At 41.8% G+C, this 15747-nt stretch overlaps 1 protein-coding gene across 11 annotated transcripts in view; it reads left to right on the forward strand.

The window, feature by feature from the left end:
• CPNE1 (copine 1) overlaps positions 1-14756 on the forward strand; it is a 42967-nt gene extending 28211 nt beyond the window's left edge. For 4 of the 11 annotated variants that reach the window (XM_052791873.1, XM_052791890.1, XM_052791880.1 and 1 more), the window contains 13 exons: positions 643-717; positions 941-1012; positions 1684-1767; positions 2238-2327; positions 6122-6220; positions 7990-8076; positions 8179-8238; positions 8685-8818; positions 9465-9519; positions 9595-9646; positions 11042-11175; positions 12941-13177; positions 13976-14753. In XM_052791873.1, the coding sequence (XP_052647833.1) occupies positions 643-717; positions 941-1012; positions 1684-1767; positions 2238-2327; positions 6122-6220; positions 7990-8076; positions 8179-8238; positions 8685-8818; positions 9465-9519; positions 9595-9646; positions 11042-11175; positions 12941-13177; positions 13976-14092 (1296 nt within the window). In that variant the 3' untranslated portion in view covers positions 14093-14753. Of the gene's footprint in view, positions 1-642; positions 718-940; positions 1013-1683; positions 1768-2237; positions 2328-5961; positions 6058-6121; positions 6221-7989; positions 8077-8178; positions 8239-8684; positions 8823-9464; positions 9520-9594; positions 9647-11041; positions 11176-12940; positions 13178-13975 lie in introns of all 11 variants that reach the window. The other 7 variants (XR_008235928.1, XM_052791901.1, XM_052791911.1 and 4 more) reach the window with 7 other exon arrangements.
• Positions 14757-15747: the final 991 nt, after the last annotated feature.

Here is a 15747-nt window from a genome sequence, read left to right on the forward strand (position 1 = left end):
TCAAATTTGAAAACATCTTGTTGAACAGGTTAGTTTGTGTTACTGTTGAACATAGAAAAATTGTGTCAATCACAAAGTGAAGGTTAGAAACATACATGGTTTGCAATTGATTGCTTAACTTGGGAGGCGCTTGTAGCGCTAAAGGCAGTCTGGGAGTAAGGAAGGCATGGTGCTTGGAGAGCTCTAACGGAGTTTCCTTTGCACAAAGACATCATCAGGCAGTAAATTTGAGAAATAAGGCTATTTGAGATTCTGTATTCATTTCCTGAGGAGGGGTTTGTATAGCTAGGGAGGAGAAGAAAAGTGGGGTTCATGTTACTAAAGAAGGACTTGATAAATTAAATAGTCTTTTCTGATTTTTCATAGCTGTTTGGCTACTTGTGATGAAAATGCCTCTTGTGTCACACAGGTAGCAAAAATAGGCTAAAGTTAAGTTTGGAGACATGTTAGTGGGTACTCTTTTGTAGAGAGAGAAGATAATTTTCAGATTGTTCAACCATTCAGGAGCACAAACTCTGATGGCTGTTGCTGTTGGAAATGCATTTAAATCCTTTTAGAAGAGTTTGAAAATTTTGCTCCTGAAGAGTAATTCTTTGTTCTTTGTCTAACTTGATATTTATATTATCTGTCTTTTAACCTTAGATTGTGTCCAGCTCGGTGTTCACCCAAACACTGGAATTGAAGCAGGGAAAGCCAGCAGGAAAGGGCACCATTACGGTAAATAAGGTTTTTGTGTGGGGAAAAAAAGGTTTCTCATTCTTTCATACATTGTCTGGGACAAAGGTAACATTTCTGGTTTTCTGTCAGTATATCTTCAAATGCTATGTGTGTACAGGAAAGATAGATATTTGTAACTATAGTTTCTTTCATGGGCAAAGTACAAGTAAAATTCTGTGGTGTTTCTGGTTTAATTTTTTTTTTCTAAATTTCTGTGGCACAGATTTCAGCAGAGGAGATTAAAGATACCAGGGTTGTGTACTTGGAAATTGAAGCCCAAAACTTGGATAAAAAGGTATTGATTTTTTAAAATTACATTGCGTGCTTCTGCGATATTTACAGGTAGTGCCTTTTGGCCAGGAATATCTGTCTTTGCAGACATTCAACTAAGCTAGGTAATCCATGTATGAAAAAAAGGCTCACTGTGTTTCGTTACTTAAAATGAAGTAAACTGGAGACATAATTTCATGTTCAAAACCACAATATCAAACGAGAAACTCAACTGTCAGGTTTAGAATTTGGGGGTTTATTTTGGTTTTGGAATATTCTTTATATTAATACAGTTCAGTTACATAACTGTCTCCGATGACTATTGTAGCTGTGAACTGAGCTTTCTGTAATGTTATTAAGGAAGGAAAGGTGGAAATTTAGGTATGCTGCCTCGATGTTATTTTAAGCCAAAGACCAACCTAGGGATTTAGTGACCTCACTGCTCAGTCAGCAAAATGACCTGAATTATAGTGACAAAAATGGTCTGAAGAGGTGGTCTTTGAATCAGAGCTGATAAATTCTGATGACTTAGAAAGTGCAGCAGTTTAAAAAAGAAAAGAAAAATAAGAGAAAACAAATGTATAGTTTGTTGGACTTTGTGCTTTGTTTCAAGTACTGTGTACTGATTAGTCAGCTCTTCTCTCATCTGAGTAAAATATAGGAGGCTGATTACTTCTGTTGGGTTTTTGTTTGCAGGATTTCTTAGGTAAATCAGATCCGTTTTTGGAGTTTTACAAGCAGAATGATGCTGGAACATGGCAGCTGGTGTACAGATCAGAGGTAGTATTTCTATGCTGATGTTTTTCTTTGAGTCAATCAGTTTACTCCTTCCAAAAGTGGGAGTCCCACTCCTGGTCATGCTTTGCACCAGTTCTGCAGTGAAAGATGTCCTGTATCCTAAAAAAGGGATTCTGCTGACTGACCTGGCAGAAAATTGTTTATTTGCTGCCTGGTGACTGGATTAAGCTGGCTCAGTGAAGAGTCCAACCATGTACCAAGCGAGAAGAGTGGCAGGACTCTCCTCCCTTTCAGTGGTGATAAGCTGTTAGGTTGGCTTGGCTCTAAAATTTTACTTTACCCTGAACTTCAAGTTTTTATTTCTTACAGAGCTTTTGCTTGGCTGTCCGTGCGTGTCAGAGTTGAACTGACTGAGGGTGTTCTTAGACAGCTGTGCAGAACCCTCATGTTATGTTTCTTAGTGACTTGCATGCCACATCGCTCACATGCTGTTATGCTGTAATTTTTTTAAGGTGATTAAGAACAACTTAAATCCATGCTGGAGGAAGTTCAGTGTTCCTTTACAGACGTTCTGTGGTGGAGATTTTAATAAACCTATTAAGGTACAGCCTTCAGAAATTCTCTTTGTTGTTTTAAGTAATCCAATCTCTGTTGATGTTAATTATGAGTTATCAGGTTGTCTAGTCATATTTAAATTTTTAGATTGCCTTTCTAGAAGAGTAGTGTGGCAGATAAGTGGTAATATGTCTATTGAGTATGAAGTCTCTATTAAAACATTATGAGTTGCCAGACTGAGAAGTCAGGAAATGCAGAAGTGACACGCTTTCTAATGATTAGTCATAAGAAGAATTATAACTGATTTTTTCAGTATTCTGGCCAAGGTTTCATGTTGGGTTTTGGTGTTTGTTGGGGTTTTTTTTGTTGTTTTAATTGTGGCTTTCTAGCACTGTTTCTAAGTTCACTGAGAAGCTCAAGTATGTTGGACAAGCTTGAGTGCCTTAGGATACTGACATAGAGAGGACCTCAATGCATCTGTCAGATTCATCCATTCATGAGACTGGCAGGCTTGTCCCAACTCTTTCAATCTGTTCCAACTAGAAATTGGTTTTGAGTCAGAACTACAATTCCTTGTGGTCTTGTATATGATGACTAATTCTCTCTGGTCCTGGCTTATGGAGGTGGTAGCAGAACAATTACATCTTTAATAAGTTTCTACAAAAGAAAATCTGATAGCAAGTTAATTTGTTCATTTCTGTTCTAAGCAATGCATTGATAATGTAAAGGCATTTAAATCCATAGATAGTTCTATGTGACTATAGTGTTTCTCTGCTTATCCAACTGCTAAACACTTTGCATTTGCAGAATTTTCCTGCCTCATCCCATCTGTGAAGAAATCTCATGCTGGAAGTTTGATCTGAAAGGTTTAGCAAAAAGCATGATGCTAATGTTTTCATTTGTGCAGCATGGCAGGTCCAAAGAATTAGTGCGATTGTTAACCTGGAAATAGATGTTCAGCTGTGCTGGGCTTGTTGATACACAGAAATGTTCTAAGTGGTGTTCATGAGCTTTTTTTGTTGGGGAATCAACAGTCTTAGGTCAGAAAAAAGTCCTCTTGGTCCAAAAGTGAGCAGCAAGTTTGGAAAGGAAATGGCAAAGAGATGCATATTATCATTTGTCAAAACTGGCATGAGATGGCATGGTTTACACATTCTATTACAGAATACAGGCTGTATTTGCTACAGTCCAAAAAGATTTGTGTGGTTGGGGTTTGTTTGTTTGTTTGTTGTGGGTTTTTGTTTGCTTGCTTGCTTGCTTTGGTTTGGTTTTTTTGTTTTGTTTGGGGGGTTTTGTTTGTTTGTTTTCCAGAAGCTTTCTGTGCTTTGGAATTCACTTTGGAACGACCTGCTTCTTAAAAAGGATAGATTTTTGCTGTTAGGTTCATTTCAGCCAAAATTCTTGATGCATGTGCAAATAATCTATTAAGTTTCACAATGCAGCTGTGAAAAAGGATTATACTCTTCTTGTACTTAACAGGTTAGGGAAGCCAGTCAGAAAGAGGAATCCAGGTTGACAGGCAGGACTTTCACTAGCAGCACTAAAGAATATAATATTGCACTGGTGTTTCATTTTTCATCTGGTATTTGCTGCTCCGTACCTCTTGTTTGAGGCTTCCAAAAATTTACGTAAGAACAATTATGCGTGAATTAACAGTAGTCAGGGAAGGGAGAACTCCTTGTACTTCAGCACAGTGGAAACAGCCATTTTGATGTGTCCCCTTAAATATCAGCTTTGCCAGCTACTTATGAGGATTATGTACTGAATATGTGCATGAACATAAATATTTTGATAAATTAACAATGCTATCTAAGGTATTGGTAATTCTTTCTTCATTGTGATGCAGAGTGGTTTTCTCCTTGTTCTGTGTGAAGAACATCTCAGATTTGTGACACAGCCTAATCTTCTTGACAGTTTCGTTAAAAATTGGGGCAAATGAAAGTACTCTCTCTCCCCCATAGTTATTTAAATGGAAATAGCAAATCTGAAATTTGTGGATGTTGGTATTAGGACTAAAGCTGCCAGTCCACATGTTTGATGGCTTATATATAAAGGCAAATCCGTTTTCTGTGAATTTTGAAAGCTCCTCCTGTAGATGAAAGGGGCCTTTTACCTGCTGACTGTATTCCAAGGCTTGTAATAAATATTGGATAGTCGATTTGCGAAGAAATAAATCATCAGTAAATAATTACATACAGTGTCCTGCAGTATTGCTAGCAGGATTTTGTTTGCAGCAGCACCATGCTTTGGGCTGCATACAGTGAATCTTGGCCAGTTTTAGAAAACACTTGCAAAAAGAGGTTTGTTTTAAGCCATATCGTGCTGTGAACTAATAACAAAACTGGTCCTAAATATAGTTTTATTGGCATGGCTGAGAGGGGGAGCAGGAGCAAGCAGGAAGGGAGAGGAGGTGGGTGGAGGCAGCAGCTGCTGAATGCTTTGCAGTTCTCCAGGTGTATTGGTGCAAAGGAGACCCTGTACCGGGAGTCTGCACCCTGGCTTCTGCATGAAAGCCTCCTCCGTTGGCCCTCCCTGGCATAATCCAGTTGCTTTTTGGTGATGTTTAAATATCAGAATTGTTGAGAAAGGGGCGGAGTGGAGTTCAGGCAGGAGGGTGGGAGTTTCTTCATGGTAGAGCGTGCAGAAGAGAGGAGTGGGAAGGTGGTGTGTTGGGAAGGATAAAGGGGGAAAAGGGGGGCACAGTCTCTAAGGTGATCTTGTTTTCCCATTAAGACACTGAAGGATGGTGCGGTGCTTCCCATTTAGGTGGCTAGATGAGGCCATAATTCACCTGGCTTTTTGTACAGGTTTTCCACTGATCCCAGTGGAAGATCCGCAGTGGATCACAGTAGTCCTAAAAGAACCCCACCTCAAATTCATATATATAGCCATTGAATTTGACATCCTTATCGGGCTGTTACCCATGGGTTCATCTTGTCCCTTGGTCCCGAGGAGAAAGCTGTCATTGTGGTTTATACTGGAGTAACATCAGTTTCTTGATTGCTAAAGGCAGATCTCAGAAACGGAGAGCTTTTGAATCTGTAGCATGTGAACTTCAGTGGGGAAGAAGCAGCTGTTAAACTGTTTCTTGATTGACTGCTTCTGGAATTACTTGTGTTGTGCACGTTATAAACGCTCCTCATAGCTGATTTTGTGAGGAGCTATTGACAATATACATCTTACTGCGTTTGCTTTAAGCCATAGTTATTAGCATATTTTTATTTTTAAATGCATTGCTCTTTTGCATTATCTAGTTCAGAAGTTTTCATGCTGATTTAAATGTGACTGGTTATTAATTAAAGTATTTATAATTTGATTGGTATAAGATGCAGAAAAAGACAGACTTGGTGCTCTGGGGAAATGGCAGTTTCTTTGTAAATTGATGCTATTGCTGGGCAGAAGAAAAGATATTCAGAAAATGCTTAGATAACAAACTTTTAATTGCTTCTTCCCATTACCCCGGTTGCATATCTTGTCCTGAATGATCTTGCATTTATACATCTGGGCTGTGAAATCTTGGGGGAGTTTTGGGGGTTGGGTTTTTTTGGTCTTATTTTTTTTATCTCTCATGTTTAAACTGGGGGAAGCTTTCAAAACTTTCACCATGCGTACTTAAATGGGTGAGCAATTGAATATCATTTGTTTTCTGAGATTCACTCTGGGTATCTCTCTTACTATCAGGTTTCAATTAGTGATGTGGATGACACCACCAGTTCAGATGTGATAGGGGAGTTCACTAGCATCACTGCAAAGCTGTCAGAAACAGGAGATCGTGTGGTGAGCAGCTACTGTTCTCCCTAGTGCAGTACGCCTGCCCATTGCTTGCTTTCTTCCCTTTCAGGTACAGTGTGCAGATCATGACAGTGATGGGTCGCATGACTTGATAGGCTCTTTTGAAACTAACCTGACTCAGCTGCAGAAAGCAGGTGGCAGCTCTCCGGTGAGCTTTTTTGATCCCCCGCTAACTTAGTCCATAATTCATTTTTTCACAAACCCTTTTTAATATTGAACTCAGAGATGCATTTTTAGTTGTTGCCTCCAAAAGTAAATTTTTCTGTCTATGTCTTTGTATTACTAAGCCAACATCTGGGAAAACTAAAAGCTGGTGTGGGAATTATATTGCTCTGTTTTTCTTGGGTACTCTTACCATTCCTATTCCTAAAAACATTCTTGAGCCCATTGTCTGCTGGCCACTAGCCACTTTTCCCAGCAGTTCAGCTTGCTTTTGCCTCTCCTGAGTCAAGTGGAAATAAAAGGGCTTGCTCATGCTTTAACACACGAGTCCAGAGGTAGAGCTTGTCTCAGATACCGTTTGTGCTTGAGCTGGTCACCCTCACGAGCACTCTGGTCACCTTTCTAGCTAACAGAGAGAAGCAGTGCTTCCAAGGGGCGCTCTTCTTACCTTGTCTTGGGCAACCAGTTTGGAGTAAGTTGAATCATTTGCTGGTGGTGCTGGTTGCTCTCTGTTGTCTGCAGTGAAAATCTGAACTCTCGTTCTCATGGAGATGTCTCGTCTGAATTCAGACAGATGAATCTGCATGCAGGAGGTAGCAAGTTGCCAGCCAGCTTGATTTCTGTGGTTGTAATCCTAAAGCTGGTGGAAGATTCTTGCCTTTTTCCCTAGCCCATGTGGAATCAGAACTAACGCGAGTAAAGCAAAACAGCGAAACACTGCCACTGGGAACCTGCAACCTAGGCTTTTTTGACCTCCCCCACCCCGAGATTTTGCCGCCTCATCTTCTGTTTGAGTGCATTCCTTTCCCTTAACCAAAAAAAAACCTGGTGGTGTGTCCTGGTTTCAGCTGGGATAGAGTTAATTGTCTTCCTAGTAGCTGGTATAGTGCTGTTTTTGAGTTAGGTATGAGAAGGATGTTGATAACACACTGATGTTTTCAGTTGGTGCTAAGTAATGTTTCGTCTAAAGTCAAGGATTTTTCAGCTTCTGATGCCCAGCCAGCAAGAAGGCTGGAGATGCACAAGAAGTTGAGAGGGGACACAGCCAGGGCAGCTGACCCAAAGTGGCCAACGGGGTATTCCATTCCATGTGATGTCAGGTCTAGCATATAAACTGGAGGAGTGGGGGCAGAGGGATTGCCGCTCGGGAACTAACTGGGCATCGATCAGCAGGTGGTGAGCAATTCCATTGTGCATCACTTGTATATTCTAATCCTTTTATTATTGCTGTTGTCATTTTATTAGTGTTATCATTATTAGTTTCTTTTTTTCTGTTCTATTAAACCGTTCTTATCTCAACCCACGAGTTTTGCTTCTTTTCCTGATTTTCTCCCCCTTCCCACTGGGTGGCGGGGGAGGTGAGTGAGTGGCTGCATGGTGCTTAGTTGCTGACTGGGGTTAAACCACAACATGATGTTAAGAGGAATGCTGGTATTTGTGATCAGCTTTTTTTCCCTCTGTACAATGACACTGTTTCATGATTGCATACAGAAAAACAGTTACATTGTTGAGGAGACAAACTTTTCTGAGGTCTTTCCTCATGTTTTGCCCAATGCTGGTAGCAAAAGCATCCCATTTAACTCGTCAGATAGCAGCCAAAGTAGTTGCAGACCTTTAAAATTAAATTTCAGAATTCTGCCAGGTATTTGGGTAACTGAAATTGTGTGATGTCTGACACCATTCTGTTTCAATAATTTGCCCTGCTGTAAATGCAGATATTTTGGAACTTGCTTCTTGCATGCTTGCTTTCTGTAGGTGGAATTTGAATGCATTCATCCTGAGAAAAAACAAAAGAAAAAGAGCTACAAAAACTCTGGCGTTATTAGGATAAAATCCTGCAAGGTAGGAAGATTTTTGTTGTTGTTCTGGCTTTTTTATTTTCTGATTGTAATGAAATCTGTTCTTGTGGGGAGGAGGTGTAACACTGTCTGTCTATTCCTCTAGCTTGAGACAGAATATTCATTCCTGGACTACATCATGGGAGGCTGCCAGATTAACTTTACAGTGAGTTGTTTCCCCACTGCACATCTTGGTAGATGACAGGACAAGAGCAATGAAATTGTGATTAGTACTTTTATTTGCAGTGTGCATTACTGCAAATGCAGTGTGAATTTGCAGTGATGGAAGACTGCAAAAAACAAATTATACTATATTTTTATTTTTTGTGATCAAGTAGCAACTTTAATGGAACTAGAGTTTCTTAAACTTCTTTTGAGAAATTGGTTCGGTCTATCAGTGGAAAGGATTACTACTTCTTAAACATGCACGTACCCCAGTGGGAAAAGGTACGCAGACGGGTTTGCCTCTTCCTGTATAGGGCTGCCTGTGTGCCTGGAAGGAAGGAAGCTGTGTGGGCCTGGTCTAACCCTCTGTTTCTGGGTATGGTTAGTTATTCTCATTTGCTTATGGTGATGCATCAGTGATTTGCTGTTATCATCTTGACTGATTAGGTGGGTGTAGACTTCACTGGCTCCAACGGAGATCCCAAGTCACCAGATTCTCTTCACTACATCAGCCCGGACGGGATAAATGAGTACCTAATTGCCATCTGGAGTGTGGGAAGTGTAGTCCAGGATTATGACACGTATGTAATGATCTCAACTGATCTAGCCACTGCATCAAAAATGTGTCACAGTGGATGTCAGTAATCAAGGCTGATAGCTTGTTCCAGGGCTGTCACGTTTGAATGACTGAGGTGCTACCTTTCCTTGGGGGATCCCTTTGGGAGCTGCTACGGCTTCCTCCTGCTTCTATCACTGCCAAGGAGGGCAGTGGCAGCCCTTTGTAATTTGGCATATTTGCTTGGTTTGTCCCTCCAGGTCTGCCCTTTTATGGCCCTGGGTTACTCTGCAATGCCGCTTTAGCTGGTGACTAATCCCTTGTTGCTGATGGTGCGTTTCAAACGTGAATGTCCTGTTTGATTCAATGGGAACATGTTTGCCTGCTCTGTCCTTTAGCCAGGCTGTGGTTTGGTTGGCTTTTCTCTTGCTGCTTTGAAATCTCCTGAGAGTCCTGTGGGGTGCTGCACTGAAAGAAATTCTGAAACTGTCAAGTCCAAGCCTGAAACCCTTTGGTAACTGGTGACTGGCCATGGGGAGCTAGATGGTGTACCCATTCCTTATGGCAGGAATTGAACCTTGGTCTCCAGCTCCTTTCTGGGAATAAACCCGAATAGTGAGTTATTCTTTAATAACTCTTTCTCATTTCTTGTTGTTCCCCTTTCGCTCCAGGGACAAGCTGTTTCCTGCGTTTGGGTTTGGAGCTCAGGTTCCTCCTAGCTGGCAGGTAGGGCCTTCACAATGCTGGGCAGTTGCTCTGTCCATGTCTTCATTCTCTAACTGCATTCCCTACCTTTCCTAGGTATCTCATGAGTTTGCTTTGAATTTCAACCCCAGCAACCCTTATTGTCAAGGTGAGGACACCTCTTTATTAATACTTCACTGGGAGGGACAGATGTTTGAAGTGTTGTATTTCTTTCATAATTGGTGAAAACCAGATGCAGCACCAAGACATGCAGCAAACTAGATTCACTCTCACCTGGATGCTGACAAGAGTGGATGTGTGTTGATGCAGACTTCTGTGTGGTCTGCATAAGCTACAGGGAAGGGGTCTAGATTTAATCTGATTGTTAGTCTGTGCTGAAATCTTTGTTGCTGCAACTTGGTTACTTCTGGTATGTTATAGGTGACAGTGGATTCAGGTCAGCAATGTGCCTGTGCTAGTCATGCTTCCAGAGCGACCATCTGCTAAGGCTGTTGGAGACTATGGTTACTTCATCAGCAATGTGTATATGTTTGAATGTTATCTTTCAAAGGGATGTCTTAAAAGCTTATTTTCTTTATAGCCATCTATATTAGTGGAGGTTGTTTCAGCTGTTTTTAATGGCTGCTCTCTAAGCTGCATTATGACCTTTTAGAACTAAGAACTCTCTCAGCATGCAGTGACACAGAATTGTTCTTGAACAAGCATTTTTAACTCAGCTCAGTTTTTCTCTCTGGTCTGAGGCCAACAAAAAATGGAATCTGAGATTCAGTGTTAAAATGCAGGCATTTCCTCGGTCAGCTCAGCATTGTCTGCCTCATTGGGATCTACGTCTTTGCTCTTTACGGGTCCCTGTGCAGTAGTTTTGAGAGGTACCACACTAAAACCTGCATGGTGGACAATGCAAGCAGCAGTGGCAAATGAAGCTACATTGATACAAGCCAGGAATAGGCCAATTTAGATGGTTCAACAGAAGAATATGCACCACTTAAAATCAGACTTTTTAAAAAATTTTGTTTAGTTAACCTGAGAAAAGCTTCTTGCATAGGAAAAATGCTAGGGATTGCTATTTCTGTTACAGAAATATTTGAATCCTGAATCAGGGATCATTGTCTAACTTTCACACAAGGAAAATGAAGTGTTACTGTTCAGAGAGCTTCTGACCTTGTTGTCTAATTAGACTATAAGCAATTAAACAAGACAAACTGGATGACAAGGTAGAAAGGACAAGGTAAACATAGTCACGAGCGTGCCTTCACTGGATTATTTTTCCCGCAACTTCCATGAACTTTGTGATGTTAGAGGCACAAAGAATGATGTGAAGAATGTAGAATGGGGGAAAAATCTGCAAGTCCTATCTCTACAGATGTCCGTTGGTTTCAGCCCCGTGCTTTGTATATTTGCTGTTATCCTGCTGCTTATTTGCCCCTTAGGAGTTCACAGCTGTGTGAGAGTTATCCTTTTGCTGTACTATTAGTAATGCTTATGAAATAATTACTGGAGAAGTTGTGAGGCTCTTGTGGCAGCTTGCCTTGCTGTGTTACAGGCATCCAAGGAATAGTGGATGCCTACCGCCAGATCCTGCCTCAGATCCGACTCTATGGGCCAACCAATTTCTCTCCTATTATAAACCACGTGGCAAGGTTTGCAGCACACTCAGCACAACAAGGAACTGCTTCAGTGAGTGCATGTCCTTTCCTGTGGATCTGTGTTAGGTTAATGTTTCTGTTTTCTATGTTCACGATGGGGTAGAATGGAATGATAAAGTGATGTTGTTTTCCTTCCTTAGGATCCCAAGTTTGGTCCTCACTTACCAACCTACAGAGAGGCTGTTGGTACTCTCTTGGTACATATTGATGTGAACCTGTACTTGGTAGACACTGACTTTAGTTTCCATTGCTCAAGTGATATTTAGTTCTCTTTTTCACAGTTTGCTGTCATTGTACTTAGTATTGAAGTATACAGGGGTGGTGTTGGCTTTTAGACCAGTTGGACTCTGTCAGCAGTTGCCTCACTCTAACCTCTCTTGCCAAGCTCCATCACCTGTAGGGAATGCAGACAGTAAAAAGGGGCCCTATATATTTTATTCCAAACAATTTTGCTCTCAAGAATGTACACAAAAAACTGTCTCCAAGAAAAATGTCAGAGGGCTTGACTATCCATCCCACCATGGTGGCATGCAGAATTAGGATATCTAGAGGGCCAGATTAACAAGGGAGTCTGAGAACTGTTAAATCAGTATGCTAATTGCATTGCAGAGCATCTATGCTACCCTACAGTTGTGTTGCATGTCTCATTTGTGTGCTTGCATGGCCATGGCTGCTGTTAAAGTTCAGCTCTATTTCTTTAAACTTCACTCCTTTTGCTTAAGGATGAAGGACTCCTATTTCCTGGTAGATTTAACTGATTCCAATTTGAGAGACCAATCAGAAGGAATTTTGATATACACTCTGATACTTGCTTTACAGTCTAGCTCTGTCAGTATTTTTGGTTCTACATATGTTTGTGTGTATGTAGAATACATTTCCCAGACTGCGAGGTGCTTGGTCTAGGGAGATCCATTTCTTACATTTCTGAGGGTGTTTTTTAGCTTTCCCAACGCTTGGGGGAATCTACTTGTTTCTCTATATGTTAAATATCTTTACTTTTTCTTACAGATGAAAAAGTATTTAAATAAAGAATCTCTTAGTAATGGGATACAGCAATAGTAACACTTGTGTTAACTGGGTTTTGGAATTGGAAATGCAATTTTCTTTGATTTTCATTGTGTGTGTCTCATTTTTTATTTTCATTTTAAGTCTGTAGATAGCTGCTATAAAGCAGTGGTTGCTCATTTCAGAACCAGGTACTAAACCTTAGCCTCTGGAAAAGGAAGGACATTTTAAACACTACCATGCTAATGTGTTGGTTTGAGGTGTTTTTTTCTTTCTAGAAAAGCTCCTGTATTCTTCCCATTTTGTTATCTTTGTGTCATGACATTTGTCACTGCTGTGTTTTGAGATTTTTAATACTTATAATTAAAGTTATTGGTAACTAAAAAAGAAGGCTTTTTTGAGTTACACTCCAGGATATTAAATATTAAACTTAAGCCTTTTTGAGATGCGAGTAAAGCAGCATCCATCAGTGAATTTTGTATGCAGCTTTGTTGATTTAGTAGTACTTTGTTCATCTCTAGTACTTTCTGCCAATTGATGTAGTTGTTCTTTATAAATTGAATTTAAGCATCTATCTTTTTTCTAGTACAGAGGAAATCTGAAGTGCACAATGAATGGTGTTATGCGTATGAAAAAATGGGAATAAACATAAGTTTCTTTAATTTCTGGTTTTGTCTTATCCACAGCACCATCTGATTTCTTTCTTAGAATAAGAAATGGCTCCATTTGCCTTCAGTTATGTGAGCTTTGGCGTTGAACTCCCTAACTGGGTGCTTTCTAATGTTTTTCAGCAATATTTTATCTTGCTGATCATCACAGATGGAGAGATCACTGATCTGGACCAAACCAGGCAAGCGATTGTTAATGCCTCTAAGCTGCCGATGTCCATCATTATTGTTGGAGTTGGTGAAGCTGATTTCAAAGCAATGGAGTTCCTTGATAGAGATGACGGTGTCCTGAAGTCCCTGACAGGAGAGCCAGCTGCACGAGACATTGTCCAGTTTGTGCCTTTTCGACAGTTCAAAAATGTAAGTTGTCTTTAACTTCAGAAGAGTCCTGGTGCCAGTATATATGCAGTTATCACATCTAAAAAATGAGCATGGGTCTAGACAAGGCAGCAAGCTGCATACTCAAAGTGCTGTCCTAGCTGCTTGTTCCCAGTGAGAGCTGAGATGTTTGCGTCTGTGTTTGAAACTGTACCTTTTCACAGCTCTCTTGCAGCTTTTCTTGAAGAGCTCTTGTTGATCATTGGTTTAGTATACTATCTCTTGGCTATTGCAGAGCTAAAGGAGTAAAGGAGATGTTTTTTGTCCTGGGATGCAAACATTTAGGCAAGGAACTGAGATCATACTGTCAGTCTCTGATGTTGAGTCCCATGAGTGATTTAAGCTGAGATAAATCTTCCCTGCTGTTGAAAGTAGTCCTGTTATTCCCCAGCTCCTCCATACTTCCACTGTTGGCACTAGCATTCATGCACATTGCACAGTGAATTGGGTTGAAGAGTGGAGTTGAATGAAAACCCAAAATAAGAGAAATTGCTAGTGGATGGGGCAGTTTCCCACCCAGATCAGGGCCATATAAAGGCTGTGTGAGCCTGGGCTTAAGGTGGGAGCAGTGCAGGGGTGGGAACAAGTGATTTTCGTCAGTAGTGCTCACTGGTAGTGACTGGAAGTGCTCCTAAAACTGCAGCAAGGAACTCTTGAAACAGTGAGTGAGACATGGCAGGTGGGGGGCTGTGCTCTGAATTCTGAAAGAGAGTTTGTCACTGGGCTGATAAATCCTTTCTCTGCAGTATTTCTGATTTATTCTCCCTGTTCTCCTTGCAGGCTCCCCGGGAAGTGCTTTCGCACGTGGTTCTGGCTGAAGTGCCTAAGCAGCTGGTGTCGTACTACAAATGGCAGGGATGGCCACCTGTGAAACCACCAGAAATAAAGACGATGTAGATTGCAGCCTGACCCTGGCCACCTGTATCACTGGGGTGGAGAGAGCTGTCTCCACCCACACTCTACCTTGCACACTGTGGGTGCTCAGTGCCTCGTGGTTGTACATTCACACTAATTCTTGTGCTTGCCTGTGCTCTGTATCTTTGATCTTTCCTGTTCCTAATTGGAAGAAATGTAAATATGGAAAAAACCACAACTGCTGGCAGTTTTTGTCACAGAAAAATAGACCTTGTTGGTTTTTCACCTTGCAGCAGTGACACATTGTACCGCACATCATTGCTTGACACAGCCCTTCTGCTGCTTGGTATCGGAGTGGGCATGTGCATTGAGCTCCTCACGCAGCACTGCTTCAATGCTCAGTTTTGTAGAAGTATTGCAATCATGTTTGCTGTGATGATACTTATGTTGTCCTGGTTTCAGCTGGGATAGAGTTAATTGTCTTCCTAGTAGCTGGTATGGTGCTATGTTTTGAGTTCAGTATGCCAAGAATGTTGATAACACACTGATGTTTTCAGTTGTTGCTAAGTAGTGTGTAGTCTAAAGTCAAGGATTTTTCAGCTTCTCATGCCCAGCCAGCGAGAAGGCTGGAGGGGCACAAGAAGTTGGCACAGGACAGAGCCAGGGCACCTGACCCAAACTGGCCAAAGGGGTATTCCATACCATGTGACACCACATCTAGTGTATATAAACTGGGGGGAGTGGGGGCAGGGGATCGCTGCTCAGGGAGTAGCTGGGTGTCGATCGGCAGGTGGTGAGCAATTGCACTGCGCATCATTTGTACAGTCCCATCCTTTTATTATTGCTGTTGTCATTTTATTAGTGTTATCATTATTAGTTTCTTCTTTTCTGTTCTATTAAACCGTTCTTATCTCAACCCACGAGTTTTACTTCTTTTCCCGATTTTCTCCCCCATCCCACTGGGTGGGGGGGGAGTGAGTGAGCAGCTGCGTGGTGCCTAGTTGCTGACTGGGGTTAAACCATGACGTGTTCTATGATAGGCTTTTTTTCTTCTGTCAAGCTGCCTTGGGAATGAGGACCCTTCTGTCCTGGTTGGTACCAAAGTCTGTTGGTTGGATGCCTGAGGTAGTTCCTGTTGTGCCTTCAATTAAAGTGCCAGTATAGTTTTGTATGTAGAGGTTTATTTTTAAATTTCAGTGATGTATTGGTTTTGTGTGGCAAGGTTTTGGTAGCGGGGGGGGGGGGTTACAGGGGTGGCTTCTGTAAGAAGCTGCTGGAAGCTTCCCCTGTGTTCGAGAGAGCCCATACCAGCCGGCTCTAAGACGGACCCGCCGCCGGCCAAGGCCGAGCCAATCAGTGATAGTGGTAACGCCTCTGTGATAACATTTTTAAGAAGGAAAAAAAGTTGGGACGGCGGTATTTCGGCAGCCGGAGAGAGGAGTGAGAACATGTAAGAGAAACAACCCGGCGGACACCAAGGTCAGTGAAGAAGGAGGGGGAGGAGATGCTCCAGGCGCCGGAGCAGAGATTCCCCTGCAGCCCGTGGTGAAGACCATGGTGAGGCAGGCTGTCCCCCTGCAGTCCATGGAGGTCCACGGTGGAGCAGATATCCACCTGCAGCCCGTGGAGGACCCCACGCCGGAGCAGGTGGGTTCCCGAAGGAGGCTGTGACCCCGTGGGAACCCCGCACTGGAGCA

This window comes from Harpia harpyja, chromosome 1 (genome assembly GCF_026419915.1).
Source record: "Harpia harpyja isolate bHarHar1 chromosome 1, bHarHar1 primary haplotype, whole genome shotgun sequence".
NCBI classification, from domain to species: Eukaryota; Metazoa; Chordata; class Aves; order Accipitriformes; family Accipitridae; genus Harpia; species Harpia harpyja.